At 42.3% G+C, this 13,919-nt stretch overlaps 2 protein-coding genes and 1 long non-coding RNA gene across 3 annotated transcripts; 1 reads left to right on the top strand and 2 right to left on the bottom strand.

Moving 5' to 3' along the window:
• Positions 1 to 1,566: 1,566 nt before the first annotated feature.
• Positions 1,567 to 5,404, bottom strand: sumo3a (small ubiquitin like modifier 3a). The gene is made up of 4 exons (XM_056426194.1): positions 5,290 to 5,404; positions 4,323 to 4,451; positions 4,088 to 4,159; positions 1,567 to 3,916 (listed from the first exon to the last, which is right to left on the bottom strand). The coding sequence occupies exons 1-4, from the start codon at positions 5,308 to 5,310 to the stop codon at positions 3,854 to 3,856; spliced, it is 285 nt and encodes a 94-aa protein (XP_056282169.1). The 5' UTR covers positions 5,311 to 5,404; the 3' UTR covers positions 1,567 to 3,853.
• Positions 5,405 to 8,221: 2,817 nt separating this feature from the next.
• On the bottom strand, positions 8,222 to 10,955 carry LOC130201727 (THAP domain-containing protein 1-like). The gene is made up of 3 exons (XM_056426829.1): positions 10,478 to 10,955; positions 9,780 to 9,911; positions 8,222 to 8,341 (listed from the first exon to the last, which is right to left on the bottom strand). Exons 1-3 carry the CDS (start codon positions 10,832 to 10,834, stop codon positions 8,222 to 8,224), a joined length of 609 nt encoding a protein of 202 aa, XP_056282804.1. The 5' UTR covers positions 10,835 to 10,955.
• Positions 10,956 to 11,023: 68 nt separating this feature from the next.
• Positions 11,024 to 12,525, top strand: LOC130201537 (uncharacterized). The gene is made up of 2 exons (XR_008833211.1): positions 11,024 to 11,292; positions 11,863 to 12,525. It is a non-coding gene; the product is annotated as an uncharacterized LOC130201537 (long non-coding RNA).
• The last annotated feature ends 1,394 nt before the right edge of the window (positions 12,526 to 13,919 follow it).

The following is a 13,919-nucleotide window of genomic DNA, read 5'->3' as shown; positions in this document are numbered from 1 at the left end:
ACGAGACTGGTATATTTATCTATAATAGTAATAAATAAAACATCTGTATGGTTCACTTTTTACCAACTTTTTCAACACTTAACAAACTAGAATGGGCACTCGGTAGAGCGCATACCTTCGCATATCACAAGATTGGGCATTGAATTATGAAAATGTTGGCATTAGTTGCATGCCAAGTGGACAAAAATGTATCGTGCTATGGTAAAAAAAGAGTTTGACCTTTCCATGACCTTGACCTTGACCCGATTGATCCCAAATTCTAATCAAATGGTCCCCGGATAATAACCAATCATCCCACCAAATTTCAGTCGATTCAAGAACATTTTGACCTGTTCATGACCTTTGACCTTGACCTTTGACCCGATCGATCCCAAAATCTAGTCAACTGGTCCCCGGATAATAAACAATCATCCCACCAAATTTCATGCGATTCGGTTCAATACTTTTTGAGTTCTGCGAAAGATTTTGACCTGTTCATGACCTTTGACCTTTGACCTTTGACCCGATCGATCCCAAAATCTAATCAACTGGTCCCCGGATAATAAACAATCATCCCACCAAATTCCATGCGATTCGGTTCAATACTTTTTGAGATTTGCGAATAACACACATACAAATAAATAAATAAATAAATACACGGCGATCAAAACATAACCTTCCGGCATTTTCAATGCGAAGGTAATGACAGTAATATGAGTATTCATACAGCCAGATATGAATGAAACTACATGGTTCCATCATAGCATTGATTATACACTATGAGGCCGTTAGTCTCTGACCAGATGATCCACAGTTCATCAGGATGAGCAGCTGGAGAGTTACACAACTTTACAGACTGAAACATTTCACTTCTGGCATCTTTTTATTCTTTAAGCCGAAGTCTCTAAAGCTCCGCCTCTTCTCGCTGTGAGCTGCGCAGCGCAGTGTGCGCAGACAGCTCGCCACGGAGCAGCGCGTGCGCTCTGATCGCTCTCTTAATGAAGTATCGATACTAAAAATATGCTAAATCACATCGTGTTTAACGTACGGGTACTTTGTTAGCATCGCTACACCGTGCAGCGTGACAGCAGTAGATGTAGCGGGCTAACATTCAAGCTAACCTGAACCCCCAAACGCTGTGGACATCTGAACGCTGATTGGCCGAGACGCGACACGTCCCATCAAAGATGTTTTATTGCGAAGAGCAACACTTCACACTTTTCTCCGCGTCTCACTGCAATCTCAACGGCAGCGGGCCAGGTGACCACCCCCCCCCCCAAAAACAAAAACTCTTCGGATCTCCATGATTCACGTGGATGACCTATTTTGAGTTCAAAACGGTGAATTTCACCGAAAGGTGACACGTTTGCAGGTATGTGATATGATCCCATCCCAGCTGGCAATGGGCTAAGGCTTCACCCTGGACGGCTCACCAGACCATCATAGGACTGACAGTGACACCCACAGGCAATTAGGGGTCAATTAACCTACGACGCATGCAGATAGTTGTAAAGCAATGTAATAAACATTACAATTATTGACACAATTAATACACAAATACAAATTAATGATGCTCGCAACAGCCGATCTGAGTACCAAACTATATTTATTGTATACAGTAGTAAAAGACCACAAATAATGTACAAATCAGTAGAGAAACAAATAACATGACAAGATGCGGGCCCCATTCTTCGTACACGACATGGCTGAGCTCGGATGTTAGCCAGCGCCAAAGATCCGTCACGTTAACCCGGTTGTTCAAATGGAAGGCCGTCTTGATAACTGTGCTCTTGTTTTGCGAGGCTGGAAAGCTGAAACCAGGATGGTGCCCGGCGTGTGCAGAGACACGTCCCCGAGAGGAGCCGCTCTCAGATGGATTGTTCTATGGAAACTCAAGTCTCATGCTCGATGTTCATGACTGTGGAAATGAAGATATGGAAAGTCCTTAATTGTAAATTGAATATTTATTGGGGCCAGTGGACAGGACATATTTTCGCAGTTGGCAGTAGTTAATATGTATGTAACATTTATGTTGAATAGGAATTCAGGGTAAGTCGAACTCAGTGAGCCAAACAAAGTTCGATTCATCCTCTGCAGACGCATTACTTTTTAGTTGTGCGAGACTTCACTCAAACCTCGTTCAGCGATGACTGATCGGTGTCCCCGAAGATGTCGCCTCATCTGAAAATAAACTCACGGGTTCTCATGGTCCAGCTCAAGTTTGAATAAAGCTTCACCGTTGCAGGATTTGAGGGCAAGGACTTCTTACTTTACACGCAGGAAATCCTGGCTAAACTTATTTTTAAAGCGAGTTTGTGTCCAGCCATCAATCGAATTTAGCCGACTCGGTTATCTCCGCACAAAGAACGGGGCCGTGTGGGCAGAGCACGATTCTCCCGGCGCCATGGGTCGGCCTCCTCGCCCTCACGTTACGCAACAAAACGCATGCATCCTAGTCGGAACTGTAAAATATTGAAGCCACTTGTCACTACTTGGGAGCTCAACGTTTGCAGCACTGCAGACGGGCTTTTGAAACACTGGCCTGAAATATCTGCCTTGTACACACACACACACACGCACACACACGGAAACACCGTGGCAGTGAAAAGTGTCTTCAAATCGTGTTGACAAAAAAACATTCTGACATGTTGGACATCTGTTCAACTGGAATCAGCTCCTCTTCAAATGGATGTAGAATCATTGACCCCTCAGCCCACATTCGCAGGGACAATACAGAGATGAAACAGCATCGAGGAATGACATTTCGATCCCCAAAATGTAAAACCCACCAGCAGAGCCACTTGTAAGAAGAGCGCAAGGACTGGCCACTGGCCTGCTTAATCAGAAAACAGAGTTATGTATTCTACATCAAGACTTATCTTACAGTTGGACCCGTACGGGCTCAAAGGATAAATTACATTTCTCTCCCTTAAACAGGCATTTGTCTGGATGAGCGAATACAAGTCTGTACCACGGATACCCACAACCGTTCTTAATTAGTAGAAGTCAAAGAGGAAGCAAATAACACCAATGAAATACAAACTCCATTAAAATTAGACTGTTTTGACCTTGCAGTTTGCCTTTTAGTGTGATCCAAGTACATCGAATATGAAACAGAAGTTCGGTCTTTGGAGTATTGTTCCAAGCAACCCAACTTTTATCTAAACGCTCATTCTGATACTTCTGTACAAGAAAATCAACAAGCTCCCCGGTTGTTAATTGTTAAAAGAGAAATGAAAACAAAAATAAAAATACAAAAGCATTGCGGGACTCTTTAGCAAAAGCACCTTAAATGTAGAGAGAATTAAAATACATGTTTGACAGGAGAGCAGGAGCCGCCAGTCAGGCAACAAACACATCAAAGCGAAGTGAAATGGAAGGTTAAGTTCAGATCGTGCTCCACTTCAAACCGTTCTCGTGCCCACTGACTGGGACCCCGTACAAAAACTGACAGAGCCTCGCATTTGACCCCGCTGGATGAAAACCGTGACAAACTACCGGATACTAAGCTTTCACTGGAGAGTGAATGAGAATCGCTGACAAACCGGGAACCGCTGTGCCGTGCCGTCGGTCCAATCGCAGCCTGCGTCGCCAGAAGGAACTGTCGTCCTGATTGGCCAGCGGAGAGACTGTTGTTGACACGCACAAAAGTTCAGTCCTGGCTGAGCGATACATAAACAGCTGAGGAGCCCCCTTCCCCCACACACCTGACGAAAAAACCATGACAGATATCTCGGAACTGAAGAAATAATTATTATTATGATAATAATAATTCTCATAATAATAATAATAAGCTGAGGGGAGCGATGGGGAGAGACAGTGAAAGTGGGTGAGGGCGTGGTCTGAGGGTGGTCGTCAATGAGGTGGGGGGGGCTTAACAGTGCCCGCCTGTCTGCTGCTGGAAAACATCTATGGTGTCTTCATCTTCCATCTCCAGCTGAGAGAAGAGAGGGAGAGAGATTCCAGTCGGTGAATATTTACAACTGAAGGGGTAGAATGACGGAGACAGAAGTATAAAACTCTCCGATGTGAGACTATCCCGAGATACTGAATGTTAACAGTGAAGCAAAGAGGGAATATAACGGTGGAAAGGAGAACACAATCTTACCTGTGCAGGTGTATCCGTCTCATTGATCGGCTGGCCGTCGAACCTGAACCTGATCTGCCTTATTGCGAGGCCCTGCAGAAGAGACGACAGGCGTGAGGATGAAGGAATGCATTTTTTAGGAGACTAGGAGCCAGGCAAAGTGTGCGGGCGACGCGCTGACTGAGGTGCAACAGCAAATCCCAAAATAATTGTGCGTTGCTGGAGAGGAACGCGGTCGTCGAGGCGTCGGGCTCACCTGTCGGTCGCAGTACGCCTTCATTAGCTTGCTGAGCGGCGTGTGCCTTTTGATTTTAAACTGGACCACTGACCCATCTTGTCCCGCAACCTTGAGGTTGATGTGATCGTTCTCGGTCTTCACTCCCTCCTGCAGAGACAGACGCATTGAACATCAATTTAACCAGCAGTAACGGGGACACCAGACACATTATTCAGGAGTTTATTCAAGCCTCACAGATGCACTAACAACAACAAAAAACACACTATTAAAAACAGCCAAGTCGTGAGCAGCTCCCAGACTGCATGAGAGCACTGTGTGTGAAGGAAGAGTCTCCTCTGTGGTGTGTAGCGAGTCTGTTTCGGTTTTAAACGTCGACAGAGCGATGCATGCTGGGTACAATGTGTCGCTCCAGTCACACATGCTAACGTTAGCATGGTTAGCTCGGGGCTAGTCGGTCGGCACGATTGCGCTTCTTTAAGACCGCGGTTGGGTTTAGCTGCCGGCTAACGACGCTAGCGCTTTTGTTTTGTTGCACGCAGGCAAAACAATCACCGGCACGTTTAAAAAAACAGCCGCAAAAGCGAGGCTACTTTAGTGGGTTCGTATGCGTACGGGCACTTCCATTGGCGCTCTTTTGACGCCGCTGCAGTTGCGGCATTTATTGCGTTGCGGACATAACGTGGTCCGGTTTTGACAAAGAAAAAAAATAATTTCGCAAATGACAATCATGTGATTTCTATGCATCTCGCATTCTTCGAGACTGTGGGTAGCCGGTCGCGATGCCTCCCGCCGCCGCCTGCAGCGTGGTGCCCGCGCGCAGGTAAACGCAGACGGCCGCGCGAGGACTCATTCATTTGCGAAACAAACACTGCGCCGATTCAGAGAAACGTGCAAACCAGGCCATTTTAGATTGCACATCTGAGAAATGCAGGAACTCAACTCAGCCATCTCCTCAAATCCACAGCTCTGAACACCTGTATCTTACCTTTGGCTTTTCCTCTGACATCTTGGCTGTATTTCGTGTGTGTTTTCAAAATAGTGGGTTAATTGGGGCAGTATTTGTCGCTCTGCCGCCTTCTGTCCTCTCCTTTCCTCCGCTGACGGGTACGCGCTTTGGACCGAAGTTACACACACGCGATTGGATCTAGCATGACCACGTGACGACCAAACCACGGGAGCGCGGAAACGGGGGCGCGCGCCAATGGAAAATACTCGAGCACGCGGACAGTACAAGCTATAAAGGTTGGTACTGTACCAACACCTCTGAAAACTCGTAGTTCAGCATGTAGTAACTACAGTAAATATAAATAACGTTGAATTAATTCATGAAGAAAAACAAAACATACAAATAAGAGCATGGACAACACATTTCTACATGGAATAAAGAATTTAAAAAACTGGTATATCTAACATCAGCATGAACCGAAACTGCACTAACACACAGATTACCCAGCATAAAAAGTTAATGTTTTCGTTTGACAACTACTTGAATGTCTCACATGTTTGTGAAAATGTATTTGTGCCTTAATGGGTCTTGAATTGAAAACTGAAATTGGGCAAAAAGGCGTAAGCAAGAGATTAATCTTTTTCTGGTTTAAAGTTTTGAAACAGTAGGGTATACAAAGTCAAGGTAAAGTCTGTGAGAACTTCTTAAGAAGCAAATAACACGTTGACGACTCAACATTAGACCTCACAGGCGATTCAAGAGTTTAATACCATTCGAGTAATCATTTCTGAATTAGGTGTGTACTTGTACTTATTACAAAAAAAGCTAAGGCTCTTGTGCCATATGGAATTTTAAAAGAACCATTAGCTGCGAGGTTGCAGTGAAGTACTGTCCAAATCCAATCAAATATGTTTTGCATAAAAAACTAGATTACATTTTTAAACTAGATTGAAATTGATTGTCTTATGTCTATAATCATATCAAGGCATTACACATATATGTATTTGATGTCAGTTATATATAGTGATGTGTAACTAATTTCCTTCAGTGATCCTTCACTTGCGTTTCATTTTTTTTATTGCAAATTCACTAACCTTTTATTGACTTGTGATTTATCAGAATTGTATTTTAAATGTATCTCATGCTCAGGATTCAATTCAATTCATTTTGTATAGCCCAATATCACAAATTACGAATTTGCACTCTGTACACCCAGGACCTCACACGAAAAACTCCCAAAAAAATAGAAAAAACCCTTTCACAGGGAAAAAAGTAAGAACCCTTCGGGAGAGCAAGAGGAGGATCCCTCTCCAGGATGGACAGAACGGATGTTATGTGTTACAACACATTCAATGAATACGACATGTATATGAATAATTAGTGGCATGGACCTCGATCCAGACCTCCACAATCCATGAAACAGAAGGCAGGGTTCGTACGGTCATGGAAAACCTGGAAAAGTCATGGAATTTTTAAATGGTCATTTCCAGACCTGGAAAAGTCATGGAAAAACCTTAAAGGGTACCTGGTGTGATCTCGAATGTGTAGCCAGATCAAAAGATAATGTGTTTCTAAAGGTTATTCATGCACTGACGGTCCAGTATTCAATAACAATACGTAGTTTAGGCTGTTCAAAGTCCTCAACTCCGACAAGCTTCATTGCACTGGTGCTTGAATATGGCGCAGGTGGTGTGACGTCACATCGTTGATAGATCGACAGCCAGCCACAGCGGATGTGTTCAGAAACCAATGTAAACAACGTCGAGCGCTCGCAAACAAATGCTGAGAACTTGATAATAATATAGAAAACGGGCGAAATATGGACGATGAAAGATTGTCAGATTCAGCAACTGGATACTTGTTTGAACCTTTAAAAGCAGACTATCCCCATTTAGTGAATTGTGACAGCGATAGCGATGATTCAGATGAAGTTGATGCCGAAGGACCGCCGGTCCAGATGCTTCACCGTGCGGACCGTGCACGCAAGTCGGCGGACGTTTGGTGCAGTTGTGGGAAATGTGTGCCACAAAAAACAGACATAGAGTGCATTTGTTGTAAAGAACACGAACTTATGTCCGATGATATCGTGACATTAGACCTAACCTGCTTTACACAAAAGAGTGAGCTTGATAGCTACATCGCGCATAAGCCAGCGCTGGAGATGTCTTTCATTGATGCAATGATCGGCCGACATGTTCGGGGTCTGCACCCGAGGGACAACTGTCACATCGGTAAGTTTGCCAGTTGTTTCATGTAGGCTAATTTGCGATCACCAGAGTTGGTGTGATTATTACTAATATTCTGAATATATTCACCTTTATTCTCCCATAAGCGAGAGGCCTAACATTTGCCTGCATACTATCGCCCATGATTATGATGATCCTTTAGCATAGACTAAGAAGCCCATACTATATATAGCGGTCTCAGTAGGCCGCGCACCATGGAGGCCGCGGTAAATCGAATAAGGCCGCGTCCGCTGCCCGTGTATCGTGGCATTCGCAGTATCTCCATTGATTTTGACCATATAGATTGTGTAATTCTTCGCTACGAATGTTTCACGATAGAGGGAAAGACATTATATTTGGTACACCTTTATAGCTCAGTTTGTTTGTTATAGGCTATCCGCTGTTTTGTCACAGCAAAAAGCTGTATAAATGTATTGCCATATTCTCAATATTAAGTCAGTATCAGTGTACCAATTTGTAGTGTATTTGTATAAAAAATAAAATAAAATTCACACATCTGCAGGCCTTATACATGCATAGGGGTGTAGGGTAGAACCCACCCAGAAAAAACCCCACAGATTAGAACCCCACCTCGTGAAATTTCAAAATATACAAAACCCTACTCCGCACATATTTACAACAACAACAAAAGTTAACCAAAGACATTTATTTGTCAGTAGAATACATTGTTTGCAAGTATACGTTTTAATATTTCCTCTTTTTTTCAGCCAGTACAGGTTGATGGCCTATCGCACGTTTACCAGATACATCCACCGTGGCCAGCTTTTGGGAAGACACGTCAGAAGACCACTACCTTCATGCTGTGTGGAGTATATCCATAGGAAGTTTCCCTCTGAAGATGGCCACTACACAGGTTTCAAGGAGTACTCAAACGTTACCACTGTGAATGACTAAAAGTGCAAGCAATCCTAAATATATTTGAGCGTGAGGAACCAGTGATATATACAGGACTGTCTCAGAAAATTAGAATATTGTGATAAAGTTCTTTATTTTCTGTAATGCAATTAAAAAAACAAAAATGTCATGCATTCTGGATTCATTACAAATCAACTGAAATATTGCAAGCCTTTTATTCTTTTAATATTGCTGATTATGAAGCACATTTAAGAAAACTCTAAAATCCTATCTCATAAAATTTTAATATTTCCTCAGACCAAGTAAAAAAGATTTATAACAGCTGAGTGTTTGTCAAGGCTCAGGAAACCCTTGCAGGTGTTTCGAGTTAATTAGACAATTCAAGTGATTTGTTTAATACCCTACTAGTATACTTTTTCATGATATTCTAATATTTAGACATAGGATATTTGAGTTTTCTTAAGCTGTAAGCCATAATCAGCAATAAATCAGAATAAAAGGCTTGCAATATTTCAGTTGATTTGTAATGAATCCAGAATGCATGACATTTTTGTTTTTTTAATTGCATTACAAAAAATAAAGAACTTCATCACAATATTCTAATTTTCTGAGACAGTCCTGTATAATGTGTCATTGTTGGGCAGTGCCAATTTGTACTTGGTAGAAGGAACACATGGTGCTGATTCACGAGTATTTCACAAGTTATTGAATTTGGAAATAAACTTCTGTTATACATTCATATCAGAAAGGAAATATATGCATGTGTGTTTGTTATTTGTCATCTGCTGGTTTGTTTTGCTGAAACATGTTATACCTAGCACCACTGAGCCCTTTTGTATCTACCACTTGGCATCCTTACACAACCTCGCTTCTTGAATGTAGGTATAAATAAGCTTTTGCATTCATTATCTGATGGGACTAGCATGTGCATAACAAACTAAAGCTATACAGACTGTATAAAATAATACAAATATATATAACACAAATATCAAATCAAGTCATAATATTTTGTGAAGATTATCTATTTTATTGATTATTTATGAATATAACATGAAGTGTTCATACATACGATTTATAGGCAGCTGGTTTCTATTAACATGACAAGATAATTTTCTTACATATGAATTTTAGGTAAACAGCCCATACAATTTTGGCCCAGGATTTTCTGGGAAATAATGCCCGTACTGATAAAGAATGCCGAATTAAATTAAAGAGGTCTCTGTTCTGCATTTATTACATAGGTACTGGTCTGATTTCTATAAACTGCAGGATCTTTCAGGTCTAATAATGGAGTTATAAGGAAAGCATATATGTTGTATGCACCTGCATAAATATTTGAGATTGTGATTATTGCTGGACTTGAAAGTGACTAAGTTTTAATATGTTTTTCCACAACAGAAAAAGCAGCTTTATGAAAATGTCACTTACATTGGCAGGATATACAGGATCTGGCTGTCCCAGCTGAACTGGTTCTTCAGAGTCACAATCACTTGATGATGGAGGGCTTTGTGCTGGTGCTACTGAACTTGCTGCTGAGGCTTTTGACAGTTCATGAAGATACTGAAAAATAAATGACAATTTATAATGTATATTGTGAATGTCTAAAAGTGGGAGGATCGTAGGTAATATAAATGGTTCTACCCCATACTTTAATAGGTATGGAGACTGTAAACCAGAAAATGACCAATTACAAACAAACATATATATGTCATAATTTGGTTTCTTTTACCTACAAATAAGCCTAATGGGTGTAGCACGTTGTTGTTTTGGGCTACAGGTACCCTTTAAAAACCATGATAACATTGATGCTAGTCCTAATTTTTCTAGGATTATTTATCATTATAATAATAATTATTATTTCATGTTAAGTATACCTTATGGTAGGATGGCTTATTTCCACATTTGATGTTATAGCCTATATGTATATAATCTATATATAATAATTTAATAAACAAATAAAATTAATTATGTTTATTATTAATAGGCCAAGCACATTGACATTCCTCTATAAAGATCTAATTATACCACAGATACGTGGTCAATTATAATATAAATTAGTCATCCAAATTAAAGTAAATTTACATTACATATCACAGGTCCCATAATAATATTTATGCCAGACTTACCTTTTGTTTATCTCTGTTCGCAACACGAACATTGCGGCCTTTATCTGATGCTGCTGCTTTTCGATGAACAAATATCGTTGGTACAGCATCGGGCTTCAACCTGGTCCGGCCCTGATATCCCATTATTTCGGCCTGCATGTTTCTCTCATAGCAATCTGGATCGAAGTGATCTTCACATACCACGGAGTTTCTGCTGAATGTAAATGTTTTTAAAATATGCCCGGTTCCTAAATTGTGCAGCCACTTCTTCGCGAGCACCTTCTTTTCCTCTGTAATAGGTTTGGGCACGCAAAAGAACTTTTTAGTCTTGTGAGTCCGTTTATTATTTAGACAACCGAACGCCTTGCACTGCGCCATCTTGGCGTGAACTCCAGACGTGAACTGGTTTGAGGCCACCGATCTATCCCAAGAAGCAACGCGTGTAGAAGTGGCTCCGGATTGGCAGAATTCCTTTCAACGACTCTACGTCATAGTGACCTCTGACATGAGTAAATAACTGGCAAGATGTCTGCGCCCTGAAGCGTTCTCGGGCTGTGTCTACTACCGCGCACTTGAGCACTTCGAGCACTGACTTTCAGTGTTCGAAGTGCGCCACTGAAAAAACCAGCAGAATTCAGTGCACTGAAAGTACCCGGATGGTGCACTGCAAACGGGCAAAACATGTAGTGTAAAACGATGGACACTACTCGCACTAAGCGGCCGCCATCTTGGCTACGTACCGGAAGAGGAGGAGCCCTTTCGCCAGCTTTTCATTTTATTTCTAAAACAATGGCGGACAGCACAAGCGGTAGACCACGAAGCTACAGACCGTAAATGTAAGTATCAGCGGTAATTACACATTGTACTGGTATTACAATGTACTACTAACATGCGATTCTCAGATTAGTGAGCATACCTAGGTAGCATTAGATGCCATTGGATCTGCATGGCAGTTATGATAAACTATCTGGCTAATCCACCACCCGGCCAGTCCGACGAAGGTGCACTTTTATCGGACACTTTCCGCTTGACGAGCGGGGGCAGGTCGGCTCCAGGCGCTTGCTCCAGCGGCAAGTCCGACGACAGATAGCTATGTCAGTCATCGGACAGTGTTAAACAACGGCTGTTCTGTTAACCAATCGAAATAGCAATTTTAATAATGGATTAACAATGGATATGCTCAGTTTAATAACGGGTTAACATGACACCGCGAGCGTTTGCACACACGCCGCCCGATAATTAATACCGTTACGATAGCTATCTAAGCTTGTCCTTCTAGAAATAATTGTAGCTTTCAATCATCGTTGTGTGTTGTTTTTTTAATGTCGTGTATGTATTAATTTAAATGTAATCGTGGTCTGGGACAGAGCACTGAATGGCTATCCTATTTCTGTTTCCTGCCCCAGAGACGTTTCCTGGAGGTGCTGCTGCTGGTCCTCTGCTGCCCTCCCGACATCTGGCTCCAATGACCTCTGGCACCTCACATCCACCTCCAGGGCCTTTAAGAAGATGGACCGCCATCGCGTCTTCAGTATCCCGAAGGACCTCTCCACAACACACCTTTGACAGGCAGCAGTTGTAGCTTGGAGGTGGACAGGCTGCCTGAAGGGGGTCATGAGGCAGATGGGTTGGGACAGGCAGGGGGAGCCACCATCCCCAAGGATACAGTATCCTGGTGGAGGATGACTGCTCATAGAAGATGGGGCTGTTATTCAGGACCCTGGCATCATGCACTGAGCCCGGGGGCCTGTCGAAGGCCCTGGCCACCACCCGATAGGAGGTGGCGCTGGCAAGCCAAAAAATAAAAACTAGACAGGAGATCTCGGGCCCCAACCGTGGTCAGTCAGTGCCCAGCACAGCCATGAGGGCGTTGAATGACTCTCGGTGAGCCTGAAGTCCACCCTCATGTCACTGTGGCCATCACAACACAACGCCAGCAGTGGCATTGCAGCATGGATACGGCAGCGCCGCTGGGACTGGGTGGCTGCTGTAGAGTGTGTGGGGAGGGGAGGGGAAGGGAAGATTATATTAATATGTAAGTCATTTTATCAATAAAATGTTGTCATTGAGGTTTTGTAGTCTTTTATTGCGTTTTCTGATTTATATTAGAATTGATGCATGTTTGTAACAATAATTAATATGCCTGTGTGTTCAATTGCTAATTGATTCCTGTATCAGGGTGAACTTCACTACAACAGAGATGTGTATAAAAGTACAGTCAGTCAAAGTAGGCCTATTACTGTGTGAATTCAAGCAGATGATGCCTATCATTTCAGTGGATAATTCTTAAAACTAATTGGAATCTAGGGACAAACATGTACAGATTTGTCATGTTTTATTTCCATATGGTGTGTATGTGGATTGCAAAGAAGAAGGCTACTTCTGACAAAGATAATTGAGAATTTAGCATACCTAGCGAGGAGAATTTAATTGCAACTACTACATGAAGCTATGCTGTGAAGGTAAGGCAAAATCACAATTAAATGTACATATACCATCTCGACTTCAGCCAGAAGGCGGAGGCTCCTGCCGCGATGGTGGAGGTATCGCAGTTTCCACATGGGGTGGAGAAAGGTAAGCAAGGGACAACAAGAGGGCAAGAAGTGCTTCATTTGGTCACTTTAAGGGTTTGGGTATCGCAAGCAGATTTGCATACGTCACTCCCGGCTTAATTTCGCGGGTGCCGTGAACAGATTTGCGTCCGTCACTTCCGCCAAGTGGTTAACGTAAGTGTTCCATTTGAGACACCACTTCATCAGCGACGCAGTACACTGCAATGCAGTGCACTTCGTTAAGTGCGCGGTAGTAGACACAGCCACGGACTCGGAATGTTGACAAAGAAATGTAAAGCCTCGGGCTATGCGTGACTTGTTGACAATAGCGGCAGGGAAAATATGATTTATTTGATGCGCCTAATGGATGTAGCACGTTGTTGTTTTTGACTACAGGTACCCTTTAAATCATAAACGTTTTGGAAAAGTGGAAATTAGTTATAATCACATGTTCAATAATGCCGAGTTTGAAATAATTAATAGTTTTTTTAAAGAAAGACACTTAAAATAAGCCGGCGTACGCTCTCGATACGCAAAACTTTATACATTTTTCATGTTTATACCGAGATTTCAGTTTGGTCATGGACATTTGGTTAAAAGTCCTGGAAATCCATTTGTCAAAATGTGTAAGAACCCTGAGGAGGAGAAAGAGGAGTTAAAGAATAAATTCTGACATTACATATCCTAAATGCTTTTGGTATAAACTGGGACACAATACAAATGTTCTTTACCTCACGCAGGTGTCAGCCTGCAGCCTCTGATGGGCGGAGCCGTTTGAGGCATTTAAACTTCTCAAAGTGAGGTTACTGTATCGGAGAGCCACAACCATTTTAAATCAATGAACTTTCACTTTTCTTTAAACCCAAAATAAAAAATGTAAGGAAGCGGATGCTTTTTAAAAATAAAAACTA

Source organism: Pseudoliparis swirei, chromosome 11, assembly GCF_029220125.1.
Source record: "Pseudoliparis swirei isolate HS2019 ecotype Mariana Trench chromosome 11, NWPU_hadal_v1, whole genome shotgun sequence".
NCBI lineage: Eukaryota > Metazoa > Chordata > Actinopteri > Perciformes > Liparidae > Pseudoliparis > Pseudoliparis swirei.
The sequence above is the reverse complement of the archived record's forward strand: the minus strand, read 5'-3'. Positions and strand labels throughout refer to the sequence as shown.

Excerpts from the sequence above, each read along its gene's own strand:
- sumo3a (XM_056426194.1), bottom strand. The coding sequence starts at position 5,310 with ATGTCAGAGGAAAAGCCAAAG. Across the intron at positions 4,160-4,322 it reads AGGCGTACTGCGACCGACAG|GGCCTCGCAATAAGGCAGAT; the intron begins GTGAGCCCGACG and ends TCTCTTCTGCAG. Across the intron at positions 3,917-4,087 it reads AGACGGATACACCTGCACAG|CTGGAGATGGAAGATGAAGA; the intron begins GTAAGATTGTGT and ends CTCTTCTCTCAG.
- LOC130201727 (XM_056426829.1), bottom strand. The coding sequence starts at position 10,834 with ATGGCGCAGTGCAAGGCGTTCGGTTGTCTAAATAATAAACGGACTCAC. Across the intron at positions 9,912-10,477 it reads CGAACAGAGATAAACAAAAG|TATCTTCATGAACTGTCAAA; the intron begins GTAAGTCTGGCA and ends TTTATTTTTCAG. Across the intron at positions 8,342-9,779 it reads ATCCTGTATATCCTGCCAAT|TGGCCATCTTCAGAGGGAAA; the intron begins GTAAGTGACATT and ends AAACCTGTGTAG.